This window comes from Vanessa tameamea, chromosome 27 (assembly GCF_037043105.1).
Source record: "Vanessa tameamea isolate UH-Manoa-2023 chromosome 27, ilVanTame1 primary haplotype, whole genome shotgun sequence".
Classification (NCBI taxonomy): domain Eukaryota; kingdom Metazoa; phylum Arthropoda; class Insecta; order Lepidoptera; family Nymphalidae; genus Vanessa; species Vanessa tameamea.
The window spans coordinates 2,572,805-2,589,043 of record NC_087335.1 but is presented as its reverse complement, the minus strand read 5'-3'; the positions used below and the strand labels follow the sequence as shown (position 1 = coordinate 2,589,043).

The 16,239-nt window shown below is 32.1% G+C and overlaps 2 protein-coding genes across 4 annotated transcripts; one reads left to right on the top strand and one right to left on the bottom strand.

The window, feature by feature from the left end:
- Positions 1-423: 423 nt before the first annotated feature.
- LOC113392112 (uncharacterized) lies at positions 424-7,821 on the bottom strand. Of its 2 annotated transcripts, none has more exons than XM_026628391.2 (9): positions 7,603-7,821; positions 7,253-7,528; positions 6,970-7,178; positions 6,270-6,440; positions 5,676-5,858; positions 5,103-5,519; positions 4,749-4,985; positions 3,159-3,268; positions 424-2,908 (listed from the first exon to the last, which is right to left on the bottom strand). In XM_026628391.2, the coding sequence occupies exons 1-9, from the start codon at positions 7,703-7,705 to the stop codon at positions 2,815-2,817; spliced, it is 1,800 nt and encodes a 599-aa protein (XP_026484176.1). In that variant the 5' UTR covers positions 7,706-7,821; the 3' UTR covers positions 424-2,814. The 2 variants fall into 2 exon arrangements, with proteins under 2 accessions (XP_026484176.1, XP_026484177.1); XM_026628392.2 differs by having other exon boundaries at positions 6,970-7,136; positions 7,603-7,820.
- Positions 7,822-8,072: 251 nt separating this feature from the next.
- On the top strand, positions 8,073-14,104 carry LOC113392027 (leucine-rich repeat protein soc-2). 2 transcript variants are annotated; one of them, XM_026628229.2, is made up of 6 exons: positions 8,073-8,638; positions 9,870-10,032; positions 11,562-11,657; positions 12,238-12,400; positions 12,882-12,997; positions 13,723-14,104. In XM_026628229.2, the coding sequence occupies exons 1-6, from the start codon at positions 8,148-8,150 to the stop codon at positions 13,774-13,776; spliced, it is 1,083 nt and encodes a 360-aa protein (XP_026484014.1). In that variant the 5' UTR covers positions 8,073-8,147; the 3' UTR covers positions 13,777-14,104. The 2 variants fall into 2 exon arrangements, with proteins under 2 accessions (XP_026484014.1, XP_064075383.1); XM_064219313.1 differs by having other exon boundaries at positions 13,705-14,104.
- Positions 14,105-16,239: the final 2,135 nt, after the last annotated feature.

Here is a 16,239-nt window from a genome sequence, read left to right as displayed (position 1 = left end):
CCTATTGCTGTGTACTAGCGCTTTTGAATCGTCGTTTAACAAACTATTAAGTGAAGCACACACCACAATGTCTTCTCCCTCCCTGTCCCTCCTTTTGAGGAAATGAGTTGGAACTTAAACCATGCTGCTGCAATACAGTTTATTGGGTACTCTTAGCAGTTTCCATTCGATATGTGAAGGTTTCCTCTCGAAATTTACCTTCACACGAGATTAATTAAAAACACACTTGTTGAACCAGTCATCGATTAATATTCGATTTGTTCTATTATTCTTTTTTTTTAACTTCATTCTTGCCTGTTTCATTCCTTATGAAACATAATATGAAGAAGGAAGTATTTTTTAGTGTATGCATGGAACAGCGTAGTCTTACAGTTGGTGATGTTGCTAAGATTTGCATGTTAGTAAATATAAAAGAAAAAAACATTTTTCAAGTTATGAAAACATTTAATAAAACGCATGGCAACATTACTGCTATCACAATAACTACAGATCACGAATTACTAACTACTTTTTAGCAACAATAATGATTTATAAAGTTTGATTAAATTACCATCACTACATAGAGAATTAGGTACGTGACATCATATTTTTATTTTGGAAAATTAATGAAACATTGATATCCCCTCTTTTAAAGGTAATTTTACATTTGAAATATTTTGCTGTCATTTTCTATTTAATAAATACTTGACTCGAGGAAATTTATAGAATTATGTTTTTAATTTTCTTACCATTAAATACTTTTTCAAGACATTTTTTTTTTCATATTTAGTAATATAGAAAATATTTTATGCATTATGTAATTACTAATACAATATAATAAAATATTCTAAATTAGGTATTAATTTTTTACTTTTTATTGAATACGACATGAGATCTGAGGGGAGGTTACAGACAGATAAATAACAATTGTCCACTCAAAATACAAATAGTAACTTAATTATATAAAAGAACATTTTATTCAGTAGTTAGTATTAACATCGATTTGATGGGTTGGTTAAAAATCGTTTAGACTACATAAGTAACAATTTCATCAACGATCCCTCAGTTTTGTACATTTTATTACATAGTCTAACTCAGTTATTGTGTAAAGAATTAATAAATACATTATAGAAAATTAATACTCGGCATTGTCAGGCTCCTGTAGTACACTCTATTAAAGAAATATTGTTTTAAAAAAATGTACTACGTTATTTTCAAAAAAAAAAAATTTCCGTCCATGTTTATGCATTATAAAGTTAAAGGCAAATAGAGCGAACAGAACGTTAATGTGAAGCAACGAAAGCAAATACAAATTCCCGGTAGTGCGAAACGACGCGTCTTTTTGTTACCACGAAATATTGACTTATTAACATATACATAATTGTTAATTCCTACACACTACAATGCTTTTATAATTTGCATTCGTTTCATTGCTTCACTTTAACGTTCTCTATGCGATCCATTTAACTTTTGTTTTATAATCTGAGATCCTATCTAAATTTCAGAGTCCAATATTAAGATCAGTAGCCAATAGTAACGAAATTGCTTGTCCCGTTTTGCGAGACAGAATTCGAAACCATGAATGAATGGCAAAATTATATAAATATTTAACGAGAACATGTTAAACGTTTTTCCGTTACCGATGGTAAGTACTATTTTTTCCTATGGTGTTCTGATTGTTGTTTCAAGTGTCTTAAAATTATATACGTATTCAAATTGATACTAGACATTGTTGAAAATAAAACGGTTAATAGTAAAATATTACGTCATTCTAATTATTATGCTCTACGTTTTATATCGATATCTAAATAAAATTTATGAACATCAAAGCATCTATTCATCCGATCAAGTTACGCATGCGTTAATATATATAAAACTTTGTAATCTTAAACTCTCTATAGCTATGAATATTTTTAAAATCTGAACATGGAGAAACTTTTAAAGGTTAAATATATTCTACTTATAGTTCAGAAACATTTAATATGTAAATATGTCAAAATTTAATTAAAATTATGCCAAAATCTTTATTGCCATGTTAAAATACATTCAAACCCGATGTTTCCATCGTCTAAAATAATAAAACAATCATATTTTGTATTATAATACTTTTATCTTTCTTATTTTAGTGTGCATTTTGATATGGTGTTATTTTATCAGACAATCTGTTCTACTTCTATTTATTTGAGCTTAGACATTGCGGCTAAGGTTTTTTAAAGTTACAATAATATGACGTTTTTCGAAATCGATCCGTTAACGTCGAGATAACAATAAGTTGTTACTTTCATTTTTGTCAAAATAATTTAAAATACTGTCAGATTTTTGTAAAAATAGTTCCAAAAATTTCGAGTATTTTACAATATCAGTTATGGTTTTATTCAACTGAATTTCGAAATGTCCCACGTCGGGCGCCAATTATTTAAATAGGCTCTTATACAGCCCAATTAGAGTATTATTCAAAGATCTTTCTTACTTCATTATAATAACTATTAACACATCATCAATTCCAAAACGTCATCTTTTAATACACTAATATGCATAATTTAGTCGTAAATAACTTTTTGATATTGATAGCTCGAGAGCCGACGAAAATATTGACCACTTAATGGTAAGTAGTCTAATTTGTCCGAAGACAAAGTTATAGCTTAGTCCATTAACAGACATGGTCAATACTCTGCCCACTGCTGGGCGTTAGTTCTCATACATATCCCTTGTGCCTGTGTTATACATATTATACTTGTAAATGTAAACGAAATTTATTATTTTATCAAGTCGGCCATTTTGACCCCATGATGATTTCAAACATCAATAGAAAATTCCAGATTATTCATTGTTTTCTTAAATACTGATCGTGCTGATAGTATCCGCCGGTGCCACCGTCACATTTGGTTGCTGAATCACGGGATCGAGTAGAGGGATGCTGTCTGTGGTCCTGTTGAGATAAAAATGCCTTAGTAACCAGATCGTATCTTTACTACAGCTCTTCTACGGCCTTTATCTTTAATATAACCTATACATAAAAATGTGTAGTGTTGGTGTTTACAGTACTAAAAAATACAGATGTTATATAATAACTGAGGCCAGCTCCACAGATATTCTACTGTGTCTCTTCCCAGGAAAATCTGAACAAATATGTTTTATCTCAAAATGACATTATTCATATAAAGAGATTAATTTCATACCTAATCCGAGGCAGAGTTGGGTTTTCGGCGACAACGTCATCGCAACACACCGTAGCCTTGTTCGGAACGATCGGTATCGTCGTGCAAATCGTAGCGGCGAAATAAATGTGCTGAAAATAATAAGAATCATTACACCTCTGTTAGGAATATGTCAAATTATTAAAAAATACTAAAATTGTCTATGTCTAAATATCACTGTCTTCTATTATATTTGACAGTAGATCAGAAAGCTATGTAAGATTATTAATATATCGGAGAACTCTTAGATAATAATCAACTGATATCTAAAAAGTAATGTTTGTTCACATTGTCGAGTACTATTTCAAAACATAATAATCATAACAAGATAGAACTTAATCATTAGCCCTACCCTCACTTTGTTACGTTTAGACTAGAGAATGTATACGAGAACAACAAGACCGGACGCTCATGCCTACTCCTGTAGGTTATACCTACACTAATGTAGCCGAGACTGTTGAGAATTTAGTGACAAATAACAAAATAAATATGTAATTCTTATAAACGCCCTATTCTGTATTAGAATCCGTTGAATCTTTATCTGCATCTTTATATTATAAACTAGTCTCTAAAACGACAAGTTTACAACTCTATTCCAATCACATGAGGATGAAAGACAAATAAACAACTTTGATGCGATATAATTTGTTGAGAGCTTGAATAATCTATGATATTCAACGGTTGTTATCGGGACTTTAGAAGTAAATTAAGGTTGACTCTATAGCGTTAAGTACTCAAAACAGATTTTGGGGGACTTAAGGGCTAAGAGTTCGCGCGCTTAAATGTGCCTCCTGTGAGGCTGGTCCTTCCTGTGTTTCTTTACAAATTAATACTGTGGGCAGTAATACAGTGTCTCGATAATATCGTTTAGGATGTGCTTAGCACGATCGGGTATGGTAATTCTAAGGGGCTATACCAGGCTTTTATTTTATTACTGGATTTGAGTTCGAATGTTGATGCTTTGTCGAAATCTAATCTATTGAGAGGTCTTTGAATAGATTCGCTATTGAATTTACTATCTATCTTAAATATTAACCCGAGGCTATCCGGTGAAATTTATTTTGAATCTAATAAGAATCACTGCAAATACCCCAATAGTGATTATCGAGTTAACGTGATTCAATCAAACAATATATTGAAAAGTAGAAAAAATAACATATTTTATCACACTGCAACGGGGCCCAGAACTTTACATTCAATTATGAGAAGTCGATCAGTATATAATAACAATATTAAGTTAAATAGAACTTAATAATAAAAGTGACCAATAATATCATTTTCCAGTTTTAAAATTTTTTTTTAATGTGATCTTGGCTCGCCCAACTGGTTTCCAATTAAGGAAAAAATGACTTGACCCTAAGAAGGTTACCTACTTAACCACTGACCGTGGCTATTAAATATCACAACTACTTTTTACTAATTTTTACAGAATTCGTAATTTATAAAAAATATATATGAACAACGTAAACAAAGGTTAAACTATTTTTAAATACGTTTAAAAACTACTGTTTTATAATTTAGCCGTGTTTTGCTTAAATTTAAATTTCGAACCGAATATTCATAAATACTTACCATAGAAACGACCAGTATGAGATAAATGGTAGGAGTAGACCAATGAGCTGCATTTTCGATCGCGACCACGCCCATCACCCAATTAATTGCGAAAAAAGGCTCCAAAACCAAGCATAAATTTAGATATGTCTTCAATTCATTTCCCTCTGTATTCCAGGTCCATTTCCACGACAAATTATCCATATAGATAATGTTTAATAAGCCCCTGTCTGACATTTGTTTGAAATGTTCGTTTACCTAGAAATTTAACTTAATTTGAAAATGCCCTTATTTTTTAAATATATAAAAACTACTATTTTAGTAGATTATGAATAAAGTTAAATATAAAAATTAATAAAAGGAAAATAATGTAACCTCCTTTCCGCATTCTCCGTTAACGTCGTTATTTGACCCCTCGATGATAACGTAATTACATTCTTCTTCGTTAAATGTAAATTCTTTTTCCAACGTATCGGAGGTGTCGGTATTCTTTCTGCTACTGTCAGGTGTGTAAAGATTGTCCAGTGTTTCAACACTTCCATTTGTATTTTCCTCGACTGTCATAGTTTTCGGCCAGTTTGTCATATGATGTTCAACCAATTCATGAATTTTTGCCGTCAACATTTCCGTCTGCTTTTTATTAACACTTTGCAAACCGACGATAACAATTGCCGTGTTTATTAAAATTAAAATCATGGCTGGTATCATGAATCCCATCACCATTCCTTTTTCAATAGACATCCAGCAATAATGTTTTATTTCATAGTGTTCCATGGATAGTGCATAATTGAACTATAAAAAACAATATTTTTTGTCAGTACTCAATATCAGTAACAAAAATCGCTTAATATAATTTATATTGAACTTAAAATGTAGTTCCCAACAAGAATAACATATAATCGATGAAAATAATGCAATAGGTAATTTTTTGTATTTCATTATACTCACCGTTACAACTATAGCAGGTACGCCATAAGCCAACAAATAATTATACTTTAACGGCAATAGCGTATCGCAGACGCAATATTCTGCAACAGCCGCCGCTAAAGCAACGATCCACATCGCACAGGAAATATGTGTATAGTGCAAAACTAAAGCGATCTTTTCGCATTGCGTTGGTGAAGACGCACCCTGGTTGAAATATTTTTTATTAGTAATTACTTATTTGAATGTGCTAGACGGGAAAGCATAAATGGTTCCACTGTTTTGGCTTTTGAGTAGGAGGAAGTGTTCGGGTGAGATCACGGAACGTAGTCAATTGATACTTCGCATAATTTGCAGCTATTTTTTTTACTATTTTAAATCATTTAAAACATCCCTCATTTTGATTTCATCGCCATATAATTATCATATACTATTTGTAAATTTTCAATGTCTCAATATGATCTATAAGCGAAATAAATTCAAGCGATCACCTCGACTTCTGAATAATAAACTCAATCGAAATCTTCCAGCTAAATTAAAAAAAAATCCGGAAAGAAAGGTGTGTTAATTTATAAAAGTATTATAAATCAAGCTTATAAAGATATAAAGAGTAATTACCACAACAGCTTGTATATAAATCAATGTACAAGCTACGAGACAACAGCATAAATTTATGACAATCGGATATATCTTGCTGTTCCGCCTGAATTCAGAAGTGTATTGACTCCACATCAACCACATTGTCGCTGCTACGGGTATTATTATTGCTAGGCCACTAGTGATGAAGATCTATGGAAATTAAATACAGTTTCATACACGAAACTTAAATATTAATCTTCACGAAGAATATACGATGACAGAGTGCTCCTTAACAAGTTCGCTTATATAACGATTCAGACGCGTATTGCAGAAAACGTTGTATAATTTTTGGTCATTACATTTTTTTTACCTTTAGAGAAATAAACAGTAAAATTAGATTTGATCAGGAACTCATAATATTTGCATTTCGAGAATCGAGCTTGTCGCCTTAACTTAGTAGTTAAGAAGATGAACACAGCACTAGAGGAGATAGTTTAAAACATCGCGAGGAAACCGGCATTTGCCGATTTGATGATTCTGCCACACCTTTGTAACCACCCGCACTGAAGTAGCAAAGCAGAATTAGCTCCAAAACTCCTCAAACTGAACAAGAAACCATGGGTCAACAGATCAATTTTAAGGAGTTTATAGAATATTGCTAAAAATAACATTATTATCCTGAAAATATCATAAAAATTAAGTCAAAGATATAGTAAAAGTAACATTTTATATTACTTACCAACACTATCCATTCATCTCTGCCACCATGACATGAATTAAATCCGTACAAATACGTAACACTGTCAATGATATTGTGCTCCCTTAAATCTCCATCACCTAAAGAGTCTTCTGGTAATTCAACGTCCGGTTCCGATATTTTATTTTCAATAAATTTACTTAATTGTGCTAAAATAAAAAACATAGCCGAATCCTTAATATATTTTATAACTGAAATAAAAAAAATAACGAGTACATTTACTTATAAATTCAGAAAGAACGAATTATCTTTTACATATTTTTACCTGGATTACTTCGAGCCAGCACTTCAGGATTTGGATACAAAGGAGGATTATCTTCATATATGGAAGACGTAAAGTTAGAAACGACTACACCTCCGTACTCAGAATCATATGCATTAATATCATAATCTGTTCGGTCTTCCACTCTGGGATACACCTTATGATATTTAATTGCTATCGGCTGGAAAGACCGATAAGTGGCTACTTTTTGATTGTTAAAAGAAGAATCTTCAATATTCGGCCTTCGGATGTGATGGAAACTTTTGTTTTGTGGTAAAGCTGCGAAAATAATTTTAAGGTAACACTTGTACAAAGTATTAAAGGCAATAATTAAAAGTAAAAAGTATATTTACCTTCAGTGTCGCATAAAAGAGATGAATATAATAAGAAAATTAAAATCATAGCTTTTGTAAGTACTCCTCGCATTATCTTCAATTTAGTTGTAATTAATTTCATTTTAAAGGATCACAATTATCAATGAAACACTTCACAGTAATTTTTGAACTCAAGACAATTTGTTTATTTCAAGCAGTATCGACAATATTTAGTGACATGCTCATTACTTGGAACTGAAAAATCAATACCAAATTCCGGTTTCTCGGCACGCATCGTACACATTGATACGATTATTTTTAATGAAAATATAATTATATATAAATTAATCACGAAAAATTACTGTATGTATTTGTATGTCTCACTTATTATCCAAGTACAAATAGAAAACGTATTTAAATATAATCATACCCGTAAAAAAAAAATATGCACTATAGTAGAAATCTTTATTTCTACATGGCAATATTTTATATAAATTAAGTATCAGGTGATTGTCAATGTCACAAATATTTTTCAAACGCAGTATTCAACATACAACAGCAATGTAACCAAAAATAGACGCAAAATGAGTGCAATATTAAAATTCATCCGTGAGAATCATATCCTGGCGGTAATAGAACAGGCTATTGCAGAAAAGAAGTCTCGGGTCATTTTAAATTCATTCGAAATAACAGATATTCCACCCCTTTTATATACTTGCACTCACGTCGAATATCTTTATCTACACACCAACGAATTGACTGAGATACCGGTACAAATCACCCAACTATTAAACTTGACTACGTTGACTCTTGATTATAACAACATAAGTGTTTTACCGCCTGAAATTGGTAATTTGAAAAATCTCATAAATCTAAACATTAGCTACAACCCGCTAAAGGAACTGGCCCCAGAGATTGGTGAATTGGAAAGCTTGGAAGCATTTTGGTGTAACCGGACGGGGCTGGTGGAAATACCAAAAGAGATCGGTAAATTAACGAAATTAGACACATTCGGTGCTCGGGGTAATGAATTAAAATGTATACCGGAAGAGATGACGAGGTTAACAAAATTGAGGTATGTTTAATAATATAATAACTACTTATTCCCAAAAAAAAAACCTTCATTTTATTGACTGACCTTTCAGTATACATATTATTTTAAATGCACATTCATAATGGCGAATATACAATAAATTAAGCATTCAAAAATAAATGATAACAATAACAATGATGTATAATCATATTATGGTATCATTTAAAACACTGAATATTTTATAATGTTAATATATTAAACCAATAATTTACAATAAATGTGTGTTTATTATTATTTCATTTAAATGTATGCTTAATTATACTCTTAAGTGGATTTAAATATAATGTACAAGTACTTTAAGTGGATATATTTTAATTATCAATGTAGCTTTAAAAACTACTCATAATGTGCTCTAAAAGTGTATCATCATAACAAAGAAGGCTTTTTTGCTTGAAGTAATTGTATTTTTAAACCCTAGTATTTTTACCATGGTCAAATAGATTACTAATTCTATTTTCAAAATATCTAAATTCATTAATTCAAGTAGGCTATGAGAACCTGTAAATTGTAACTTTTTCTTTTAACAAACCAACCAGTGTCTCAAGCTTAGATTGTATAAATATAAAAGAACTAAAACAAATGAGCCAACTTTATTATCTTGGTTGTGTGACAGCTATGCTGGACACTCGCCAAACCTTATACAATTTTACTAGTATGTGTTCCTTAGTGGCTAACTGTTGGCCGTTTCTTTTATGTATTCTCAGCTTTGACAGTCTATCTAGATATAATATAAATCATCTAATTTCTAATATACTTTATTCAAGTAGGTTTTTACAAGCACTTTTGAATCGTCATTTAACAAACTATTTAAAGTAAAGCTATCACTGGTTCGGAATGTAGATTCTACCAAGACGAACCGGCAAGAAACTCAATAGTTACTCTTTTTCAACATCTAAAAATACAATCATTTTAGTTCAATACAATTATATATGCATGTTATGTCTCCTGCCTGGAAGTCAACAAGCATTAACTCCATGCTTTTTTATCATCAATACAATCTTTTATCGAATAATATTCCTTCTTTACCAATGTACTTTAATCTATGAAACGGCAAAGATAAAAATGTGTGCAGGATTTTATTATAGAAGTGGATACCTTGCCCCAAGAATTCACTTTGCGGTCGGAAACTTTGCATATTGAGCAATATTAATTTTTTCATATTTTATTATGTGTTAGTTATAAACATTTATTTATGATAATGTTCATTTTCTAGATGGCTCACCCTTGAGTTTAATGAAATAGAAAGTCTGCCTCCAAACATGGATCGTATGGACAGCCTCGTCCACTGCAACTTTAAGCACAACAGGATAAAGGAGTTCCCGAATTCTTTGCTCAAATGCAATAACCTCATGTATTTACAGCTTAGTTACAATCAGGTATTTATTTAACTCTACATGTAATATATTACACACTCGACTGCTCCATGTGTTTATCTAGATCTAATGACTTTAAGGGGGATGTCTCTATGTCTTGGGTTCAAAACCCAACAAGGCATTAAAAGTTGCCAACTTGGACTCTGTAAAAATGCAGTGCTTAAAAATCATGCGAAATTAAATATTCATTGGCAAAATTTTACTGACCTAATTTCGACCACTATAACTATATTTGAACTGGACCATCCAAACACGCAGGACATACAGTCTATTAGTGTGCGTAGTGTAAAGTTTAGTGAGTACAGGATGCACTTATTCCCCTTACTGTACCAGTCCAATAGGGCGGCAATCCAATATAGCCCGAGTTAAAATAAATAACGCCAATTAATTTACTTCCGGTTCTACTGAGAGTTTTTGAGAGAGAAACTGTTCAACTTGAGAAAAGCTTAGGTTATTACTTAAATTTTATTTATATTAATATGATAATGTAAGGAAAGGTTATTTATTAATGAAATATTTGATTGATTATAAAATATATTTTATAATTAAAGTTCTTGAATATGTACATTATTAGTCTTCATTATTGGCTGCTTACCGCTACCGTATGCGTAAGAGAAAGGGAAGCCGGACAGACTGGCGCCGTAACGCGTTACGTAACGAAGCGGTTTACCCTCCCATAAGAAGTTATCACTTCAAAAAATCAATGTAGATTTATTCACATACAATGCCGCCCCTCTACGTTGAATTATTGAATTTTTAATAAAATAAACTCAACAAAATAATCTTTTTATATTTTTTTGCTATCTTTACGCTTAGTCGTCTAACGCACACAAAGACATCTTGTAAGCACGTGTGTCACCCACTCATACTATTGCAATAATTGAACATTGAGGGGCGTGCCTTTGCGTGTTATTAGATCTTTTTAGTATAGTATAGTTTATTCGGTCAAATTCTTATATTCTTCATCTGTCTTAAATATCTACCTTTTGTATGGTGTAGGTTATCGGTTGATCATATGCGCCACCTGATGATAATTGGTCACCACCGCCCATAGACAATGGCGCTGTAAGAAATATTAACCATTCCTTACATGGCCAATGCGCCACGAGCCTTGGGAACTAAGATAATATGTCCCTTCTTTTAAATACTAATAAGTCATTTTATGGCGACTTATAACAGTTTCATTCAATTGAATCGTACATACTTTTTATGTTGGTCAAAATACAATGTAGTTTAATAGTTTATTTTTTAGTGCATCGGTCAAGTTAATCTGTTTTTATAATGTTTTTTCATTAATCTTGATATTATAACTTATTTGTGTCGCAATGTAGCTCATTGAATAAAAAATTTAGATGATTTTCTTTTATGGATTTATTTTTATCGCAAGCACTTTGAGTGGCTTTATCGAATGCATGTTTTGCAACCACGGTTGTGCAATCACTAGCCTAGTTTCGTCTCTTTCATCATGACAATTATCGTAATTGTGTCAACTGTTAACATTTTTAATATTTATCAAAATAGTTGATGTTTAGATTACCAACCTGCCCCCGGACTTCATCGCAAGCCTGCTGCCCGTGCTGGAGACTGTTGACCTCAGATACAATCCGATATCAAACGTGACCAGTAATGTAAGTACAACATTGTCGAAATGTTTTTTAGTCCAGCTATGCAACGATTTAAATCCACTCCACCGGCAAGCTCATTGTTAGGAAATGTTTTTAATCATTTATAAATCATTTTAATGATAAAGCATTCTTAGTAATAGTGCTGTCTTAAGTTAGTGAGGAAATCATTGTGACACATTTTAGGGTTCTTTTACTAAGCAAAATTCGGTTATTCCCCTCTTGACTTTATTATGGTTTACCTTCTAAGTCGTTATCGTCATCGACTTCGCCATAACTGTGAAGACCATTTGGATCAATGACTTCCTCTTTACTAGTACTTATTAGATAAGCCTTGTATTTTAATAGGTGAGACTAACTTACTAATATGAGACGTAGCTAATCATATGACGATAGTGGCTCTTCCAGCAGGATGTGTAGGTTTTAGCTCAGGGCGGCGAATTCGTTATGGATTTTTTTCTCAATCAATTCATAAAACTCAATTACAATTTGAAATCCTCAATACAGTCCAAAATGCGATGTGAAAGGAGCAAATAATTCTGACTCGAGCTATAGAAAATTAACTCAAGAATAACTTTTATATTAGGACAGTGGCCAAATCCGGTACTCAGAAGACCAGCTCCGTAGTGACAATGCGGATCTGGGCACTCCTTCGTCCAGTCGACACGCGACGCAGGCGCTCGCTATGAACGCAACGGCCCTGCGGTTGCCTGCCGTGCCGGCTCCCAGACACCCAGACCCTATCATAGGTAGGAGGACAATTACCCGGCAACAGCGGATCCAACGGTCCAATGCAATTTTCGCATATAACAAGAATATTCTGGAACTATCGTATAATATACTTACATCTCTAAAAATAATTTTGGAAAATTATTTATTCAATCCAGGCTGCCAATGACAGTAAGCCACTTAATATTCGTCAATTTTAATATTGCCTAATTTGTGTTTATAATTCATTCAAGGACAACATCGTGAGCAAACCGCATTTTTATTATGGAATAAACTGAAACCTTTCCAAAATGAGGTCTCAGGACGTGCCCTTATCCCAGTAATGGAATATTTATTGGCTGTTTCTTTACTTACAGCCTAAATAACGTTTCACCGACAAATCCAAAAGAAATTGTAAACGACTACATTTTACGAGAAACGATTAAATTTTTCCAAATGATTCATTGTGTAGCTCATTTGGAACCTCCAGGTCTCACTTATACAAATGGTTTGGCGTTTTAGATGAAATGGATCTCGATGCGTCGTCGATTGAGTCGTCCGAGGACTGGGAGAACAGCGTGGACAGCTCCGACCTGGACGTTCAGTACCAGAACGAAGACGATCGAGCCGTCAATGAGGTATCACATTTTACGTATAAATAATTATATGTGTGCTTAATTGTTACTATCAATTGTTGTGGGCTTTTCGACTGTTTATACCACATGCGTGTAACGTACACGTACTGACTTGAAACTTGTGTAAGGTGACTGTTTGAATAATTGTAGAATCCAATTTTTTTATTTACAAAACTAGGTAGGGTATGCCTCAACCGGCATATCGTTTTCAATACAGTTTGGTTGTTGTTGCTGGAAACCGCTAGCTTATCATAAAAAGTATTTTGAAAGTCCAACCTGATAGCAACCTAATTTAAAGTTAGGTTAAGTTGATAGAAAAATTATATAGCCATATAAGATTTTAAATTAACATGGTTATTTTTATTACTAACAGTATCTAAAACGGGATATTTACCATGTTTTTTATTTTTATTTGGTGGAGCTCGATATTTCGACATTATCTACGAATGTCTTGTTGTTAGTCTCGTGAACAAGACATTCGTAGATAATATCGAAATATCGAGCTCCACCAAATAAAAATAAAAAACATGGTAAATATCCCGTTTTAGATACTGTTAGTTATATAGCCATAAGTGAAAATATATTATTTTAAGTGTAATATTCTTTAGAAGGTCTGAATGCTTAAAATATCTTAATATGTTTTTAGTCGTTTTCTCCACATCTTGAATTCACCCATCCTGACGTGAACGGTAATGTTAATACGCTAACAGTTTGGTCAATTCTTACAGGCTATCGGTATGGTGTTGCCAGAACTATCACGTTACGCGTCAACAGCGAGCTAAATTATTGTAACGGGCAACTCACAACAATTCAAGTTCACACTGAGAACATTGGACATCTTAAATTTGGGTCAAAATATGAAATACCTGAAACAATAAATTCATGTTTAGAAGGAAATAGTCTTCCAGGTGAATAAAATTCAAACAAGCCAAAAACCTCGAATCCAGGTCGTATTTATGAAATCTTTCTTATGAATGTTTTAAAATGATATTATTTTTAGTTTATTTTAATGAAACCAAAGTATGTGAAAATCAGTGTGATATATATATATACTTATATTTAAAATTATTTTTAATGTATTCATAAATACCTAAAGGTGAGTATGTACTGCAGTAGTTGGCAATTTCTATGTTAGCAACGGATTTCTTGCCTGTTCGTAATTGTCGGTGATTTTTAATCAACAAGCAACATGACCATAATAAAAACTTTTGTTGGAGACCTCAGGTTGTTACAGAAAGCTGTCACAAATCTTGTTAGCAACATATAAGTTGCCAATTAAGCCCTTTATTAAAAAAATCTGTAATAAATATATGAAAAGACAATAACATTTGTTTTGTAAGGTTGTTGCACAATTTATTATAATTAAGGCTTAATCGCCATTTTAACTAGCATTAAATTTTAATGTTTTAAGAATTCATTTCATTTTTATTAGTAAAATTTTCTCATTATTCAATATTTTAACTAAATTTTATGTTATTTATTAAAAAAATATATTTTCAATTAGGACTTATGCAAATATGAAAAGTTTTAGAAAATAAAAAAAAAAAAAATCAATACCACTGTTACTGGAAAAATATTAACGATTGAATGAGAAGGTAGTGAGTATGCTGGCAACATTTTCCCGTTGTATCTTAATACCTATTCTAAAAAAATATATTAAATATACACAATCTGAAGTACATTATGTATATAAACGAAAAAAAAACGTTTGTTTATTTAATTGGAAGCTTAGAATCATTTAGAAGTACATAATGTGAAATAAATATATAATATTTTCTATTTTATACAATTCAGAATAAATAATAATGATTTCATTTTCTGTGTATTGATTTTTTATAAACGCTTATGTAACGTTCAAGTAATACATAAAAAATGTATCAAAAGTAATGTAACTTTTATAATAATTTAAAAATAAGTATAAAGGGGGTATTCATATATGGCCTCAACCTTTTCTGTATAACGTATTATACTTGAACGCTCCCTAAGTATGTTTTTGCTGTTTAATCTGTTGTATTCATATTTATAAAAGGAATGTGATATATATATTATTAAAATTCGAAATTTTTAATAGAGGTAAGTTGGTCATCGACTTGGCGATACCATATAGCTTCAGAACTGATGTGTTGTCTGTGAACTATTTTTTCAAAACTATGTTATCAATTTGAACTTTAATAAGACTTTGTTAACATCATTTTCGACAGCATTGCCGTGCACTCGATTTGAAAGATGGTTGATGACTCGTCACAAAATTATTTTGGCAATTTTGTATTGTATAAATTGTAATATTGACAACAAAAGCGAATAATGGGCTCACGTCTATTAATAAACTAAAAGAAAAACCTACATGATAATAATCGACTCGACAGTCAAATCGTAGCAAGTCCCTCAAATCTGTCATGAACACTCTTTCATAAAGGTCTTGCAACCGTGACCAGCGTCGCCACGATCGAGGGCTACCCGAACAGGGAAGACGATAGTCGCGCATGCGTCGCACGCAATCACACGAACATTGACACAAAAACTTTATGTATATATCGCAGTCATCTGCTTGAATCTTCTATTTGATTGTATGACCAGCGCGTTCAAAGGACAACTCGTCAAGTTTAATGTAACGTTGAACGTCTTGACTGAACGTCATTTAGGATAGTCGTTGAATGGGATATAGCTGACTTTGTAATGTTAGGTTAGGTTAAAAAATGAACACGAACAACAGGAAGTTAACTAAATTACAATCACCTGACTGTTTTACGTCCGCTCTGTTCAAAGGACTATGTTACATTCCGCTAACTAGTTGGACGTTGAGTGACGCTTGTTCTATCAACGTTCGGCCGTAGTCATTCAATTAAATGCCGTCATTACGTCACGCGCTAATCATACAATCAAATAGCAGATTCAACCAGATGACTGCGACATATATATAAGAATTTAAGTCATATTCATGCATCCCTCGAACGTAGCGCCATCTGGATTTCCGTTCAACAGTAAAGTCACCTTACAATTACAGTTCATCTGAGTTGCAAGACCTGTACGTAGGAGCGATATTTTGACCGAGAATTTCATCAGATTGGAATGTGAACAGTGGTTTTTAAATAATGCGTAAATACACATTGTAAGCTTTTGTCGTTACGATTACGAGTCCGATTTAAGGTGTAGGTTATACGTATAATGGATTTGTTTAACTATGGTTCCTTTAAAAAAAAAACATATTAATCCACAAATATAGCATTTTCCTTTTCAAAAAAAAA

Bases quoted from the DNA above. Each gene is read 5' to 3' on its own strand.
- LOC113392112 (XM_026628391.2), bottom strand. From the start codon at position 7,705: ATGAAATTAATTACAACTAAATTGAAGATAATGCGAGGAGTACTTACA. The intron at 6,441-6,969 runs GTAAGTAATATA...TAATTTCCATAG, and splicing joins GAGATGAATGGATAGTGTTG to ATCTTCATCACTAGTGGCCT. The intron at 5,859-6,269 runs GTAATTACTCTT...TATTTCAACCAG, and splicing joins TTTATATACAAGCTGTTGTG to GGTGCGTCTTCACCAACGCA.
- LOC113392027 (XM_064219313.1), top strand. From the start codon at position 8,148: ATGAGTGCAATATTAAAATTCATCCGTGAGAATCATATCCTGGCGGTA. The intron at 10,033-11,561 runs GTATTTATTTAA...GTTGATGTTTAG, and splicing joins TACAGCTTAGTTACAATCAG to ATTACCAACCTGCCCCCGGA. The intron at 11,658-12,237 runs GTAAGTACAACA...CTTTTATATTAG, and splicing joins TATCAAACGTGACCAGTAAT to GACAGTGGCCAAATCCGGTA.